General features: G+C 41.9%; 1 protein-coding gene across 1 annotated transcript in view; it reads right to left on the bottom strand.

The window, feature by feature from the left end:
- The window catches only part of MARF1 (meiosis regulator and mRNA stability factor 1), a 2255654-nt gene that overhangs the window by 360453 nt on the left and 1878177 nt on the right, over positions 1-17024 (bottom strand). Inside the window, exon 20 of the mRNA XM_044088896.1 lies at positions 15255-15485. Within this exon, the coding sequence (XP_043944831.1) occupies positions 15255-15485 (231 nt within the window). The remainder of the gene's footprint in view (positions 1-15254; positions 15486-17024) is intronic.

The raw sequence follows: 17024 nt of genomic DNA, 5'->3' as shown, positions 1-17024 counted from the left end.
ATGATCTGAAGAAATTATAATTAAGGTCTGACAACTGCCCACCACCTGACTTCCCTTTACACTGCTGGGAAAATGGGATATTATCCTTTTCCAGCAGGTGCCAGCATTGATTCAAAAGATTTTTGAGGTTATCACTGTATTTTCCTTATGAGGACTCTGCTCTATATTTTTAGACTGAAGGTAGATATGCAGCCTAGAAACAAAACAAAGACCCTTTATATTTTATTTTACATTTGTTGACCGAGCTAGTCTAACTGGATATATGTCCATTTTCAGTAGAGGCCCGGGGAGAAAAGCTCCAAGCATGAACAGTGACAAAGTTAATATAAAAAGACATGAAAAAACACAATACAGAGGCAGCACTGATCAAAAAATTATAATAAAATTATAAACTATAAAAATTTTAGTAAAAATTATACTAAATTATACTAAACACAATAGAAGGTATGAGCAAGACTCAGTTAAGAGAGAAAAAACCTTATATTTTATCCTCATATTACGAAGAAAATAGTAACTAGATTTGGAGGCATAGGTTACAGGAGTAAGGATAGGGGTAAGAGCAGAAAGGGGAAAAAGATATCAGTCTGGGTTAGCACATGGACAAAGCCAATGAGTTTTCAGATGTTCTTTAAGATGTTTTTTTAAATAGAGAAGTAGAAGCAAAGGTTGATAATTCAGAAGGAAGCCGATTCCAGTTTTTACCTGCTGTGTTTGAGAAAAGTGAATCACCGGCTTTGTTGTTAGATTTAACAGAGGAAACTAGAAGCTTATTAGCAGAGCATAGTGTAGCTAGATTTTTATATGGTGTAATTAGATTAGTGAGGATAGGGGTGTTGTTAGGGTGGTATGGAATCTTTTGAGTAATAAGTAATTGGTGGTATGGAATCTTTTGAGTAATAAGTAATTGTTGACAGAGTATATGGTTTTGCAATTCTAGCCATTCAAGTTGTTTGAGGTTGAGACAGTGGTGAGTTTTAAAGGGGGAGCATGTGATGAATCTAGCTATGCTATTATAACAGGTGGAGAGTTTAGATTGTTTTTGGATAGGTTAGTATATATAGCAGAGGCATAGAAAAGGGTGGAAATGAGGTGGGTCTGGGCAATAATTTTCCTTGCAGAAGGGGTAAGGAAGTGTTTAATTCTATAGAGGGTACCAAGTTTTTTGTTAACAGAGTTTATGGTGGAGTTGATGTGGTCATCATAGCTGAGACGATTATCAACTGTTACACCTAGTAGGCGGGTTGTAGTATCTGGGGTTATGTTGGTACCATTGTTAGAGGTTACAGAAAAGAATGGATTAGGTGATTTATGAGTTGGAGTAAAAAGCAGTAGTTTTGTTTTTTTGGGATTTAGGAGGAGACAGTGTTGCATAAACCAGTTTTCAACATTATGAAAAACAGTTTGGGTGAGGGAGTGGAGAGAGGCTATATTCTTGGCTGTACAGATTAAGGTGGAATCATCTGCATATTGAATGCAGGTGGTTTGAGGTATGTTCATGTGTAGATTGTTAATAAATAAGGAAAAGAGTAGGGGACCTAAGATAGAGCCTTGGGGTACTCCAATATTTACTGGGAGTAGTGAAGACAGATTGTTATGCCAAAGCACTGCTTGCTGTCTATTTTCCAGATAAGACCTAAACCACTGTATTGCTTGAGGATCGAGAGAATGGGCCTTTAGTTTGTCTAGAAGTAAGTTATGGTTAACCATGTCAAAGGCTTTTGACAGGTCAATAAATAGTGCAGAGGAAAAGGAGTTATTGTTACGATTTTTATATATAGAGTCGGTAAAGGATAAGAGGGCAGTCGATGTGCTATGGAATGGTCTAAAGCCATGTTGGCAGTTTGCTAGTAGGTTATTTTGTAGTAAGTGGTTAAGTAGTTGTTTGTGAATACATTTTTCCATTATCTTAGCTAATGGGGAGAGTAAGGCAATAGGACGAAAGTTAGAAAGCTCAATAGAAGATCCACCTTTATGTAGAGGGATGATGTGGGATACTTTCCATATAGTAGGGATTTTGCCTTCTGAGATAGTTCTGTTAATAAGGATAGAGATGGGAAAGTCTATGGCTTTTGCAGCAATTTGTAGGTATTCAGATGGGAGACTGTCAGCAGAAGGGGTGCAAGGTTTCAATTTTTGAAGTAGCTTACAATTGAGAGATGTAGATACAGGTTGTATTAGAAAGGTAGGATATGAAGTCTGAGATATTTAGTGGGGAAGCAGTGAAGGGTGGTAAAGAATTGGCTAGGATTTGAATGGCTTCTGTAAAGTAGTTATTAAAGGCATCAGGGATCTGTTTGGAGTTATGGTTGAAACCGGCTGGGTCTGGAGTAGTAGGGTGACCAGGCTGAAGAAGTTTGTTTATCCCTGACCAAAATTTTTGTGGAGTTTGTTGACTGGTTTGTTGGAGGTGAAGGTAGAAAGTACAGTTTTGTACCTACCATAAATGTAGATGTCCGAACTGGATAGCATCTGCAGTCATAACAAGTGGGTTGTCCTGTCGTCAGGCAGCCCTGCAGTCGGCCGGATTCCAAAGTCCGGGTCCGGCTTCGGCTGATGTCGCACTCCACCCGACGTCATCTCTGTTGGTCCTCGGGTATAAAAGCATCAGTCGACGCCATTTTCCTCAGTGTTTCTTGCCCCAGATGCCAGTAGCCCTCTTGCAGGCTAAAATTTGGATAGATGCCAATGTTTCCAAATAGATAGAGGTAAACACAACAATAAGCATATATGTACATATATACAAACAAATACACCATAAAAGACTCCCCCCCAACAGCTAGCTATTAGGAGGGTAAACACCCTAGGAGTACCACAGAGGGGAAGGAGGGAGGGTAATCCTGACTGCAGATGCTATCCAGTTCGGACATCTACATTTATGGTAGGTACAAAACTGTACTATGTCCTTCATGGATGCATCTGCAGTCATAACAAGTGGGTAGAATACCATAGCCAGCTAGGGAGGAGGATAAAAGTAGATTATGGTGTGTTTAGGATCCCTTGCAGTACAGCAGTGGCAAACCCTGCTCGGGATCTGGAATATAGAGGCAAATTATAATGCTTGGCAAATGTATGCACGGAGGTCCAAGTAGCCGCCTCAATAATGTCTTTGGTTGCCACTCCTCGTAAGAAGGCTGTGGTAGTGGCTGTTGCCCTTGTAGAATGAGGTCTTATGTTCTGTGGAATTGGTTTTCCATGGAAGGAGTAACAGTATCGTATGCAATTTCCTATCCATTTGGAGATTGTCTGTTTGGAAATAGCTTTTCCTTCCCTTCCTGTTGCATAGGCTACAAAAAGTTGGTCAGTCTTTCTGCTATTTTTTGTTCTGTCCAAGTAGTAGCGTAGCTGTCTATGTACATCCAAGGTATGCAGTATTCTTTCCCCTCTGTTTTGTGGGTTGGGAAAGAAGGTAGGTAGGTGGATTGCCTGGTTTAAAGATCCTCTGGATACCACCATGGGCATAAATGTAGGATTAGTCCTCAAGGACACTCTATCTTGGTGGAAGATTAGGAAGGGTTGCACTGCCATTAAGGCCTGTAGTTCTGAAACCCTCCTTGCTGAAGTAATTGCCAGTAGGAAAGCAGTTTTCCATGACAGGTGTTGTAGGTCTGCTGTTGCTGCTGGTTCAAAGGGTGATAGTGTCAACTTTTCTAGCACAAAGTTTAAATCCCAAGCTGGTAATGGTGGTTTCCTTGGAGGTTTTACATTCTTGATTCCTCTGAGGAACTGCCTGAGCAAAGGGTGCGAAAAAACAGGTGGATCAAAGCTGTATTCTGCTGAAATAGCTGATGCATGTATCTTGATGGAGGAGTAGGACAGGCCTGAATGAAGAAGTTCGCCAGATACTCCAGAATGTTAGGCATATCTATGTTTGACACATCTTTTCCTCTTTCGGTACTCCAAATGACAAACCTTTTCCATTTTCCAGCATAGTTCTTTCTTGTTGAAGGTCTGCGTGCTTCAAGAATAATGTCTTTAACTCTTTGGGAAAGTTCTGGATTAGCTGCTGCTATGTGATGTTCCATGCAGTCAGTTGCAGCGTTTTAGTTTTGGATGTATGATGTTGTAGTTGTTCTGAGTTAACATCAAAGGCATCAGGGGTATTGGCCACATATTGTTTCGAGACATGCTCTTCAGTAGTGGGTACCAGTGTTGTCTTGGCCAGTTTGGGGCTATCAGGATTATCCTTGGACGTTCTTCCTTGATTTTTAGTAGTACCTTGTGTATCAAAGGAAGAGGTGGGAATGCATATGCTGTTAGGCCTTTCCAGTTGAAGGAGAGTGAGTCCACTTTCCATGCTAGTGGGTGGAATGTCCTTGTGCAGAATTTTTTGAGCTGGTGATTGAGAGGTGATGCGAATAGGTCTATCTGTGGCATTCCCCATTTCTTTGAGATGGTCTTGAAGATGTCCGGGTGCAGTTTCCATTCGTGGGCATCCGAAGTGGTTCTGCTTAGTATGTCTGCTAGAGTATTGTCTTTCCCCGGTACAAATATTGCCTGTAACTGAATGTTGTAGCTGAGTGCCAGGGTCCACAGCTCCAAGGTCATTCTGCATAGGGGTATGAATGAGTGCCTCCCTGTTTGTTGATGTACCACATGACTGTGGTGTTGTCTGTCCTTATCATCAACTGGCCCTCTTTGAGGAATGGTTTGAACTTTTGGATTGCCAGTTTTACTGCCAGCATTTCTTTTAGATTGATGTGCAGGTGAAGTTGATCCTGTGTCTACAATCCTTGCACGCATTTGTCCAGCATGTGGGCCCCCCATCCTAGGTCTGAAGCGTCTGTTGTGATGGTCTGGCTTGGTTGACATCTGCGGAAGGGTAGGCCTGGGTTTGACTGGCATGCCTGAGCCCACCATAGGAACTCCTGTTTTAAGCATGGAATTAGTGGGATTTCTGTTTCTAGACTGTGTCTGTGTTGAGACCATAAATTCTTTAGGTACCACTGTAGTTTCCTCATATGTAGTCTGGCAAATGGGACCAAGATTATGCATGATGCCATGAAGCCCAAGGCCTGCAGAAATTTTCTTGCTGTTAACTTGTTCAGTTTTGTTAGTGCCAAGAAGTAAAGAGGAAGTTCTTTTGTTTTCTGTAGTCAGGAATGCCATTTGTTGTACTGTGTCCAATTCAGCCCAAGAATGTCCTTGTTTGGGATGGTATCAGCCTTGACTTTTGTAAATTGACTGTGTATCCCAGTCCTTGTAGCAAGTAAATGACCCTTTGTAAATCTGTTGTCAGCTTGCTTTTGTTGTCCCCTTGTAGCAGGCAGTCGTCCAGGTATGGGTAAATTTGAATTCCCTGTAGTCTGCAATGGGCGATTACTGATGCCAGGCATTTTGTGAATACTCTGGGCAGTAGATAAGCCAAAGGGCAATGCTGAGAATTGATAGTGCTCTGATCCTGCAAGAAATCTGAGGTATCTTCTGCAGATTGGTCGAATGGGGCGTGCAGGTATGCCTCCTTGAGATCTAGAGTTACCAGCCAAGACTCCTTGCCCAGCATGGGAAGAAGTTGCTGTAAGGTCAGCATTTTGAATTTTGGGACAATGATGTATGTATTTAAGGTGGACAGGTCGAGAATTGGTCTCCAACTTTTTTCCTTTCTTGGAACTAGGAATAGTCTGGAATAGAACCCCTTTCCTTGTTCTGCTGTTGGCACTCTTTCCACAGCTGTCATGTTTACTAACTCCATTATCTGGCGTAGAGCCTCTGTTTTTTGATTTGGAGGTAGATTTGGCATTCCTCTTTTGACTGGTAAAGTGTGGAAGTGAAACCGGTAACCTTGATCTATGGTTTGTAAAATCCACTTGTCTTTTGTTATGTAGTGCCAGTTCTTTGAAAATAAGGTTAGCTTTCCGCCTAGAGGAGCTGCTATTTGTTCCCTGGTAGGCGGAGTTAGGATTAAGTCACTGTGGTTGTGCTGATGTAGTGGCAGTGGCTGTGTCTGTGCCTCTGTTGCTACCTTGCCACTGTCGTCCTCTGTAGGCACCTCCTCTGGATTGGTTTCTGCCTCTGGAACGTCTATTCCTGCCCCTTTGAAATTTTGTGGAGTCAGGAAAGGACCAATTTGTGGCAGGCCAGTTCCTGCTAAACCTTGGGGGTTGAACCTACAAGAAATCTTTAACAGTTTGAACAGATTTTGCCTTTTCTTCCATTTTCTTCATAACCTGCTGGGCAGGTGTACCAAACAAACTTGTCTTGTCCATAGGAGCATCTAGTAACTTAGCTTTAACATGATCCGGTAAAGCTTGTTCCTTTAGCCATGCATGCCTTCTTATCACTGTGCCTGTCATGGCTGATCTAAATGAAGCCTCCAGTGCATCATAGCCACATTTTAAGGAATGGTTGCTAACCTGTTGTATGTTATTTACCATCTCTAATACATATTTCTTATCAAGAGATTCATCAGTGGTTAGTTTTTAGTTAACTGATCAAGCATAAACTCTTGGTATTGTATCATGTGAAACTGACAGTTTAAAGCTCTAGCTGAGAGAGTAGCTGAAGTGTAGACCTTTTACCCCATCTGTCTAATGACCTTGCTTCCCTTTCAGAAGGAATAGGGTTTTTAGCTGTGGTCGCTGCTACTGCCTTGGGACCCTGGGATATAGTTTCTGGGTCTGCAAGTGGGGCCTTGTAAAGGTGGTGATGAGTATCTGGCACCCTGTAAAATCTGTCTGGTTTGGCAGGGGCTGGGGTAAAGAATCTGGAGCGGAGCAAACATCATTGAAAGCATCATCCACCACAGAGAGAACAGGAGGTATAGCTAAGGGCCTGTGCTGTGGGAGGTGCAGAAAGGTCCTAAGTCTTTTCTGGAGTCTGAAAAATCCTGTTGCTGCCATTGGAACTGTTCTCGCATGGCATGCAAGGTTTCCCCAAAGGAGAATTCTTCTGGTGGGGAAGCAGCTGGAATGGATTCTTCAGCATCAGAATCTTCAAAATTGGAGAAGGGAGCCTCTGGCTGGTCAGTTATGTCTGATTCATCAGCAGAATCATCAGAAGACACTGGCTCAGGGGGCTCTGCCCTAGGTCTCTTCTCTGGGGGCTGAGAGGCCCTGTCTGGGTGAGATTGAGATCCTCTAATTAAAGAAATTAAATCTTCTGCCAAAGAAAGCATTTGAGAACTAGAAGAGGGCCTGGATGAGGGGGGTTTAACAGGCACTGATTTAGTAGTCTTGGCTGCTTTAGCCCTGGCGAAGCATCGGCTGAGGCAAGAAAGAGTCCCCAACGGGGTACTTAGCTTTAGAAGTCTTCGAAGTAGTATTCGGTAGAAGTAATCTGGCTGCTGGAGGCCTAGCAGCACCACGTGCTGGGGTAGAGACATGCAAGGGGATGGTGTCTGATAAGTCAACCAACGTAGTGGGTAAAATTTCTGAGATCGATTCAAGAGTTGTAGCAGGGGCCTCAGTTGTAAGAAAAGGTTCAGCTGTACTTTGATCAGTTTTCTCGGTTTCGGCCGAAACCGAGACACTCGCGGTTTGGCTTCGGGCGCCACGCGGCAAGAAAGACTGAGGAAAATGGCATCGGCTGATGCTTTTATACCCGAGGACCAACAGAGATGACGTCGGGTGGAGTGCGACATCAGCCGAAGCCGGACCCGGACTTTGGAATTCGGCCGACTGCAGGGCTGCCTGACGACAGGACAACCCACTTGTTATGACTGCAGATGCATCCATGAAGGACATGTCTTTTTTGTCTCTAAGAATATCCTTCTTGGTGGCATTTCTTAGCTGTTTAAAGTGGAGGTGATCTGATGGACATTTGGGTAGCTCTCCATTTAGCCCAGATTTTATTTCCGAGGAGTATCTTTTGCCTAGTTTGTTTTGTCAGCCATGGGGCAGATTTGGTTCTTATTCTAGTAGAGCGATAAGGTGTATGGCAGTCAAGGATTTGAAGAAAGTTAGTATTAAAAGTAGGTAACAGCCTCATCAAGTTCAAGATGGGTTAGTGGTGACCAGTCACATGCTTGCAGTTCGTTTAGGAAGCTGTCTGGATTACAGAATTTTTTAAGCGAGAGGTTTTGAGATTATGAGTAGTTGGGATATGGACTTTTTGTCTAATAATGTAGGCAAGCATATGGTCGCTGATATCATCGGGGAGGGTTCCTGGAGTATAAGTTTCAGGGTGGTTATTAATACGGATCCAGTCCAGAGTAGTTTCCTTACTGCTAGGTTTGTGGATTCTAGTAGGAGTTGTTATTAATTGTGAGAATCCAACGAGGTTTATGTGGTTAGTAGGGTTAGGGGAACTGCAGGTGGAGCGGTCGATGTTAAAGTCACCCAGTACAGTGGTCTCCTGGGGTAGTTGGGTAGAGAGGTAACGAAGTAGGTTTTCAAGAGTACTGGTATTATTACCTGGGGGGAGATGCATGCAAATTAGATAGATAGATTTGGAGTTATTGATTTGGAGTTTGGTAGTTAGGATTTCAGACTTGGTGTCTAATCATGGAAGCACATTAAAGGGGGAAATTTGGAGATAAGATTTATAGAGAATGGCTATACCTCCACCTTTTTTGGTTTTATGGTCACATCTAAGGATGTTATAGCCAGGAGGGCTAATTTCCTGGTCTAGAGTAGATGGTTTCAGCCAAGTCTCTGTAAGACGCAGAATATCAAATGAGTGCACATCAAGGAGTGCATGCAGGTGGGAAATTTTATTGTTAATACTTTTAATGTTAAGGTGTGCTATCAAGAGGGAGTTGGTTTAGTTAATGTAGAAATCATAGGCAGTGTTAAATTGTCAAGGTTATTGGTATAGTCAGTATTGGGGCCAGGGTTTGGATGAATATCACCGTCTAGGAGGGGGTATTGCTGGGGGTATTGTAGAGATTTAAGGAGTTTGTAGAGGTTATTAAAAGTCTTTTTGGTAGTGAAGTAAATAATGTGGGTTGCTCTGTGATATTTTGGTAGTATATAGTTGGAGGTACAGGTTATGTTACTGTGGTTAAGTGAGTAGATGAAAGAAGATGGTAAAGTTTGTTGGATGTAATGGTTTTGTTCAGGTAGAGAAAGATATTCAAAGGAGGTGAGTGAGTAAGGTATGGTAAAGACAGGCTACTGTGGTAGTTAAGAGTACTATGCTTGTGAAAATAGTTTTGGGTGTTGGGGCCATTGTAATAAGTAGATTTTAGTAGGGAGTAGTTTGTGTTAGAAGGTGATGTAGAAAGTAGGAGAGAGTGTTTCAAGAGATTGAGCAGGGTTTAAATTATGCAAGTAAGAAATTAGTGGAGGTTGGATAGGAGGTAGATTTGGGAAGTAGTTAGTGCAGTGGATGGTTAGGATGGAGAGGGAGTAGTTCAAAAGAGAGTTAATTAGTACTAATTAGGAGAGACAGAGATAGGGGAGTGGCCTGGTGATGAGGAGGTATGTGATAGGATGAGAAAAAAGGGGGGAGTGGTTAGTGAAGTATAAGTATATGGACACTGGGGGGTGGGTAGGAATTGGGGGTAGGGGAGCAGAGTGAGCCTGCAGGGTGAACGGAGCGGGGTAGAGCCAAGAAGAGAGTGCAAAGGAAAAACAGAGAGGTAGGGAGGTGAGGGCAAGTAAGGTATCTAGACAGTAAGGGAGTAGAGAGCTGAAAAGGGGTATAAAGTAGTGGCAAAGGGACAGGTAATGTAGGTGACTGAGGCAAAAAAACTTAGAATCCCTTGCTGTTAGTTTTTTGGCCTGGTAGTTCAGTAAAGACTGCGGACGCAGAAAAATCAATTTTTTAAACAGACAATCTGCCTGCTTTGATATGTGCAGCACTGACTCCATATCCATATCACCTGAAGTTGGACAGCGCAAATATGGGTCTCCCAAGACAAGTTAGAGGAGTCTGTGGTGAGAGTCATAGCAGGTTTGGGTGATCTGAAGGGCAAAGTCTGGTTTAATCTGCACTGTCCTATACCAGGAGATCTTATTTCTGATGCAAGGGAGAAGGGAAATGCTGCTTACTAGTGACTGGGTGAGCTGGCATCTACTTAAGTACCACTGTAGCTTCCAAACATACATATAGCTTAAGGGCAACATCAAGATACAAAATGCCATGTAACCCAATAGCATGCATAATCCCTTTGCTGACAGCTCGTCTTGCTGAAAAATATTTTTTCATATAGGATCAGGTGGAGACACTGTCATCTGGGAGGAAGGCTCTCTCTAAAAGGTGGTGTCTAGGCATACCTGCATAAAAACAAGGCTCCTTGAGGGCATCAGATCTGACTGGCTTTGGAGACTGAGAGACCCAGATCCTGGAAGCAATTCAGGGTGAATTCTAAATCACTGAGAATTCCTTACCTTGATTCTACAAGGACAAGACAGTCATCCAGGTACAAAAGCAAATGTGGATGCGCTTTGTCCAGAGGTTAGCAATCACTGTCACCAAACATTTTGTGAAGATTCTGTGTGGTAAACAAGCCAAAAGAACGGATATGAACTGAAAATGTTACTTCCCAACTGCAAACCTGAAAAACCATGCTGTCTTACTGTGGGTATGTGAAAGCAAGGACTTCTTATGTCCAGAGTGATCATAAGGGCCTGGAGTGGTAGGCTTTGGAGAGTTAATACAACTTTGGGACAATGGAAAACTCCTCCATCTGCCTTCCTTTCTTTGGACCAGGGAGAGTCTGGAGTAAAACCCTTGTCCTTCCTTGCCTGCTGGGACCATGCATATACCCCAATTATATCTCTTCTTTTAATATCTCAATAATAAGGTTTAACTGATCCTTATTGGTGGAATGCCTCTGCATTTTAGAATTTTTGGGAACTGTTATGTCTAATCTTGGTGGGACCACAGGATAACTATGTGATGGTTTTCCATAATTTTTTTTTAAACAAAAAGCCAAGTGCCCTCTAACGACACTCTGACAGAGGAAAAGGGGGTACACACTGGATAAGGTATAGCTGGTTAGGGCTATCAAGTCTTAATAGCCCCCCTGCTTTTCTTCTTTGGTTTTGTTTACCAGTTTGTATGCCTTTAGAGCATTAGGGCACAGATTTGTTGGGACAATTCTGCTAAACATATGAATATAAAAATCGGTTTGATAAATTGCATAGTCTTACCCCTTTACTACAGTCTCTTGAACACTCCCTCAGCAGGGGGTCAAAAGAGGAGATCCTTATCCAGCGGTGCATTGGATTCAGCCTTATGTAGGAAGGAGCAGAGTCCTCAACCAAGCATGTCACTGAACAGATCCAGTCAGCTGACCTGTATTATGCATCCATGTCACAGGTTCACAGGTACTCACTAGGTTATTGATCTGCGAGGATCTTATATTATCCTTATATTCTCATAGGAGTTTTTCAGCCCTTGTGTTTTGTGAATGAGTAATCCAGAGGTGGATAGAAAAAGGATATGTTGAAACATTTACTTGTACATATCCATAGGAGACATAGGTGCTAAACTGTGATTTTTATTCCTTTCACCCACATTACATTTGAACAGAGTAAGAGAAATACTTTGCTTTAGCTGGAGTGGTAGACTGTTCTACATAACCAGTACTCTGTGATACACACCTGTCCCTCCAACATGTCCTATTTATGGTGCAAAAGGGAATGAGATCCCTTGAGCAGGTGTTCATGCTACCAATAGACTTGTGAATGTATAACATGTCAGAAAATATATGGTCTGTTAAGGTTCTAATGGCAAGGCAGAGGTCAGCTCTTAACCTGTATGATGCAGAGAAGAGGGAAGGCTTTGAGAAAGTTTACATCGTTTTTATGATTTAGGGCCTTGATTGTTTAAAAGGGCTGCAGTATTTCCAGTTGTGATGAATGTTTGGACAAGAACATACTAAAAGATAGCTGTCCTTGTGGGTCATTTTAAGCCTGGCCAATTTCCTCTCTGGTGCTTGAAATAACCTTTTCCATTTGGTTACAGACTAGCTTTACTCATTCTATGGTCGATAATTATAGATCACCCCTACTGAGAACTGGGATCATACCATAGATAATATGAGGGAACCCATGCATGGGATAAAGCATTTAAGAGTTGCCTCTGCCCATTAGTTGTACATCTGAAAACTTGGTCTGCCATAAACCCCTAATATCTGCTTTAACTTCCAAGAAGTAAAGGCTAAAGAGCAGTGGCTCAAGGACTGAACCCGGAGGTACATCACTACTGACCTTTACCAGGATGTTCTAGCTCTACATTTGAACATGGCCTCCAAGTACTACCCAGCCTCCCAATGGAATTCCTTCCTTTTATGAAACATGTAACATAGGGAGAAATCTTTGGTTAGAGAAGCACAGAATAATCTTTGGTTAGAGAAGCACAGAATAAAGTGTCCTCGGACTTTAATTCATATGCTGGAGCTGATGAACTGGCCTATTGGCCATATTCCATCTACTTCTTTTCAATGAACTGAATTACAATCTTCAACTTGCAGTTCCCCCCTTCTCCTCACAGAAGTGGCCTGAGATCTCTGATACATCTTTGAAATCCAAAAGGCCAGAAAAAAAAAAAAACAGCCAATGGGACAAGTTGGTTGGTAGAAGCCTGAGGATAAGGGGGGGAGCTAAGGCACTGCTTGGCCTGGGAATGGGCAAGCTGGCTGGAATTAGTATGGTCTTCTGGGCCTCATGGCTCTAGATACAACCAGCTAAAAGGTCTCTGACCACTGGCCAGAGACCGACGTCAATCCAGTCTCCAAGAACGTCATTATAAATAAGTCTTAGGAACCCAGCCTTCCACATCAGTAATGAAAATGCCAGCCCCCAAAAGTGATGGCCTCTTGGCTTCAGGAGGTGCAGAAGATTTGTCCGTCTGGGAAGAAAGATGAAACTCAAAGTATGGTGGTCTGCCAACCAGTACACATCAGAAGCTATACCAGAAACAGACTCAGAGCAGGCACTGCAAAAGCACTTCACTATGTCAAGAAATGGTGGACCCAGGGAGACCCAAGTTGTTCACACTGGGGCATTCTTTGTCTCCCACTATTTCATCCCCATATCTAGAGACCTTGGTTAATGTCATGGTGGCTTGGAAACAGACATGTCTCCCCCACACAAACTCCCAGAAAAACTACCTACATTTTCAGATTGTCCTGGGGATTAAGTTGCAACAAACTGGAAAGGGGTCTACTCCATACTCTGAAAGGGTAGAACAAGCAAAGATTATGGAAAATACAGTTGTGTAAATAAAGTTATAACAGTAGATGTTCGAACGATCGATGCTGCAGTAGCCACAGATGTATGGGTTATATCCTGCACAGGATATAACAGCTATCCAGTTTCCAGAATGTAGGGGCACTGTCCACATGCCAGAGAGCGGACAGCTCAAGCAGAGCTGTAGAAAATCAGTGGTTTGTGTGCCAAGTCCATCAAAGCTTTCATGCAAAATGAAAGAGTGAGACTAGAACCCTGAAACAGGAGAATACTAGGTAAATAATCAATGTGCACACCATGGCTATCAAAAATATATTAAAATAAGGGAGATGGAAGGAGGATCTACTGCAGAAGTGATCAATCGAACATCTACTAATATGACAACTTTATTTACAAAACTGTATTATGCTCACCATTTGATCACTGCTGCAGTAGCCTTAGCTATATGTGTAGACTACCACGGCTTATAATGAATGCAGGGAGAAAGGATGAGGGTTCAAGAGCCTCTGGAGAATAACTCTTGCAAAGACTGCTCTAGATTTGGAAAAGGAATCTACTTTGTAGGTGTTTGGTAAAAAGTATGTACTCAAGAAAAACTTCCTATTTCTTGAATAATTAGTCCACACCTTACCAAAAAGCCACTGATGAAGACAAGGCCCAGGTAGAGTGTGCCTTGACCCTGCCTGAAATCGATTTACTGTGGTGGGCATAACAAAAGGAAATACATATGACAATTATTTGAGGATACTCTGCTTTAACACAGGTTGCCCTTTTTTCTTACCTTCATAATAAATGAACTGATGCAGATTACGAAGAATCTTTTCTCCTTCATTTTTAGATTTTGGCAAGAAGGCAGGAAGATACAGAACTAGGCCAAAGGTAAACTTTGATACCAGTTTATGTATCAGGACTAGCTCTCAATGGAACCCTATCTTTGTGGAAAATGAAAAAGCTGACCCACCATGACAGTTTGCAACTCAGACTGCAATCAAACTGCTTTCCAAAGAATGAACCTCAAACTGGCCAGATGAGCTGGTTCAAATGGAGAAAAGGTTAATTTTCTTAATACAAATTTAAGATCCTGAGGAGGAGCTGCCCATTTCGTAGGTGGACAGGTATGCAGTACTACTTTGGAAAACATTTTAAAATGAGAATGCATTGAGAGGAGGCTCTATTGGCAGAGTGGATAAGTCAAACACTGAAGAACCACTGAAATGCTAGCCTTGTAAAGGGTATTGGTTCTCATCTTGGAATTGATTACAAATTTTTTCCATTTATTAATATAAGATTTTCTACCAGCAGGTTTCTTTGCCTCCATTAATACCTGTTGTATGTCCTCTGAGAATAGCTGCCTAAAAGTTATTAAAATTCCATGATTTATGCAATTAGCTGAAGTTGTTTTAAGTTGGGATATATCAAACAACCCCTGTCTTGTACGGATAGGTCAAGTCTGTGAGGAAACTTGTAGTAATTGTCCTTAGCCATTTCCAAATGAAGACAGAATCACCACTGCCTGGGCTAGAAGGCAGTAGTCTCCCCACAAAGACCTTTGGTAAGTCCTTATGAATCTTTGGCATGACTCTGGATATCAGTGGAAAGGCATACAGGAAGATTCCTAACCAAGGAAATGAAATGCAGCTGTTTCACAGATATGTTTGCCTGGAAGCCTGGAGCAGGACTTAAGCTGCTCGATGTGAATGGAGGCAGAGAGATCTACCCAAAGTGTTTCCCCACAACTGGATCAAATTCTTTAAGATTTCTCTGATTCAGTTTCCATTTGTGAGGGTCTGTTCTGGTCCTACTCACTTGTCTGCCATATTCTGATGTGAGAGGATAAAATATGCCTGTGAGCCTGCACTGAAGTGCTGTATGTTTGCTAGTCTGCACAGACTGTAAAATCTGCCTCACCCATGTATGTACCACATCACAGTGTTACTCTCTGTAATAACTTGCAATGGCCCAGGTAACAACAGATAATTGACCATGATTTGCTCCAGTTTCTGAGCTGATGAATTGCATAAAGCAGACTTAACGCCAACTGTGTGTAGCAAAAATCTAATAAAAACATTATATCTATGTCCATTTCTCTCATACCACAAGCAGTTCAACAGATAAATGCTACTGAAATAGTCTTGTGAAACCTGAACAGCTATGCAAATCATCATGACTGCAACATACCTCAACCAAGTAAGGTAAGCTCTTCAAGAGCTCAGACAAACACAAGAATCCATATTCACATGGGTTTAAAGCAGCATTATGAGTCGATTCGTACTGTTTCTTCAGCTGTTCCACAGTTAATACACAGACACCATCCATGGACATTAACAGAACAAGCAACTGGGCAGTGAGGGTACGCAGGGATTTACGATTTATAAGCTGTATCTGTTTGCCACTCGACGTGTCAACAACCTAAGCAACCAAAACAAAACAGTTTCAAAGGTTTTGCAAATTAAAAGGCAAAAGAGTTAAAAACAAATAAGCTGATCTTGATTCTATATTACTAAACAAGCACAATGTTCTATATTCATTGCTGTTAGATATGCAAGACTTCAAATATACATTTCCTAGAAGCCTAGCTTACTTAATATACCATGTTTCATTGAAAAGGTTCCCTTAATTCAATAAAGGTGTTAAATTATCATTTAAAACAAAGGGAAACATACATTTATATAAAAAAAGCATATTAACAGGTTCCAGTTACAAACACACATCACATTTTAAAACCATCAATCCAATATATAAATTGCTGCCTTCCCTTAAATCTCATTCCTCCAAAACATTATTCTACATGTATAGTTCCCACAATTTCAATTTCCTATGTAATTTTCCCCTTTCAGTTTTTTACCTCTGTTCCAATATTCAATACTTCACATACAGTTTGTTTAGACAGGTTTCCATTTTCTAGTAATTCTTTTGCTGGAAGTCACCAGAATTAAACTTAGTAAGGCCTTACTATATCTAGGCCATTCAGATCTTGTATCCCAGTTCAAAAAATCATTTTCTTAGTTAACACTCATTTGCTCACCAGCATTTGACAGAGTAGAGTACTCTCTAGGAAATTTTTGAGGTCTGTCATCTCATTATACTTCGAAAATTAAAAAAAAGAAGAAGTTACGCCTTACCATAAGTTCCATCTGTATTGTTGATCCTCGTTCAGTCATTATGCCTGGGTTACCGGTTCCAACCTTGGAACCAAGCCGGCCATCTTCCAAGCTCGCGACAGCCACAAACTCTTGAGCTAAACTCTTAACCACAATTCCCCTCTCCCTGTTACTTCAGATTGAGTTTGCAAGTCAAAGAAAGTAGAGGCTACCTCTGGTCAAAGGACCTAATGGAACCGGATGGTGAGATCCACTAGAAGCCACAAGAGTGGGAAGGAGGGAGGGTCGTAATGACTGAACGAGGATCAACAATACAGATGGAACGTTATGGTAAGACATAACTTCTTTATCTGATATTGCTAATCCTCATTCATTCCTTACGCCTGGGACAGAGTCCCCAGCTAACTTTATTCCTGGGAGGGTCTCATGGAAAGACATTCCTGAGCACCATTGAACCAAAGGATGCTCTTCCTCTGGAGGCCAAATTCAATTTGTAATGGGTAATGAAGGTATGAGGTCTAGCCCAAGTTGCAGCTGCACAAATGTCATGCAAAGAAGCTCTAGCATGGAAGGCAGAAGAAGTTGCTACCGATCTAGTGGAATGAGCCCTTACGGCTGTAGTCAGAGGGATATCGTGAGTTTTGTGAATAAATGTTAGTCTGTTAACCATTTGGCCAATGTGACCTTAGAAACAGCACATCCAAATCTAGGCCAAGAATAGCTGATCTGATTTGCGAGAAGCCTTAGTTCTGTCCAGATAGAAACAAACTTGCCTGTGAATGTCTACGGCATGTTGACAATACTCTCCTCTGTTAGAATGACTGGGAAAGAAAACTGGCAATTCAAT

This window comes from Protopterus annectens, chromosome 12.part0, assembly GCF_019279795.1.
Source record: "Protopterus annectens isolate FY-2018-M chromosome 12.part0, PAN1.0, whole genome shotgun sequence".
Taxonomy (NCBI): Eukaryota; Metazoa; Chordata; order Ceratodontiformes; family Protopteridae; genus Protopterus; species Protopterus annectens.
Note: the sequence above shows the minus strand (reverse complement) of the source record. Positions and strands in the feature narration are given on the sequence as shown.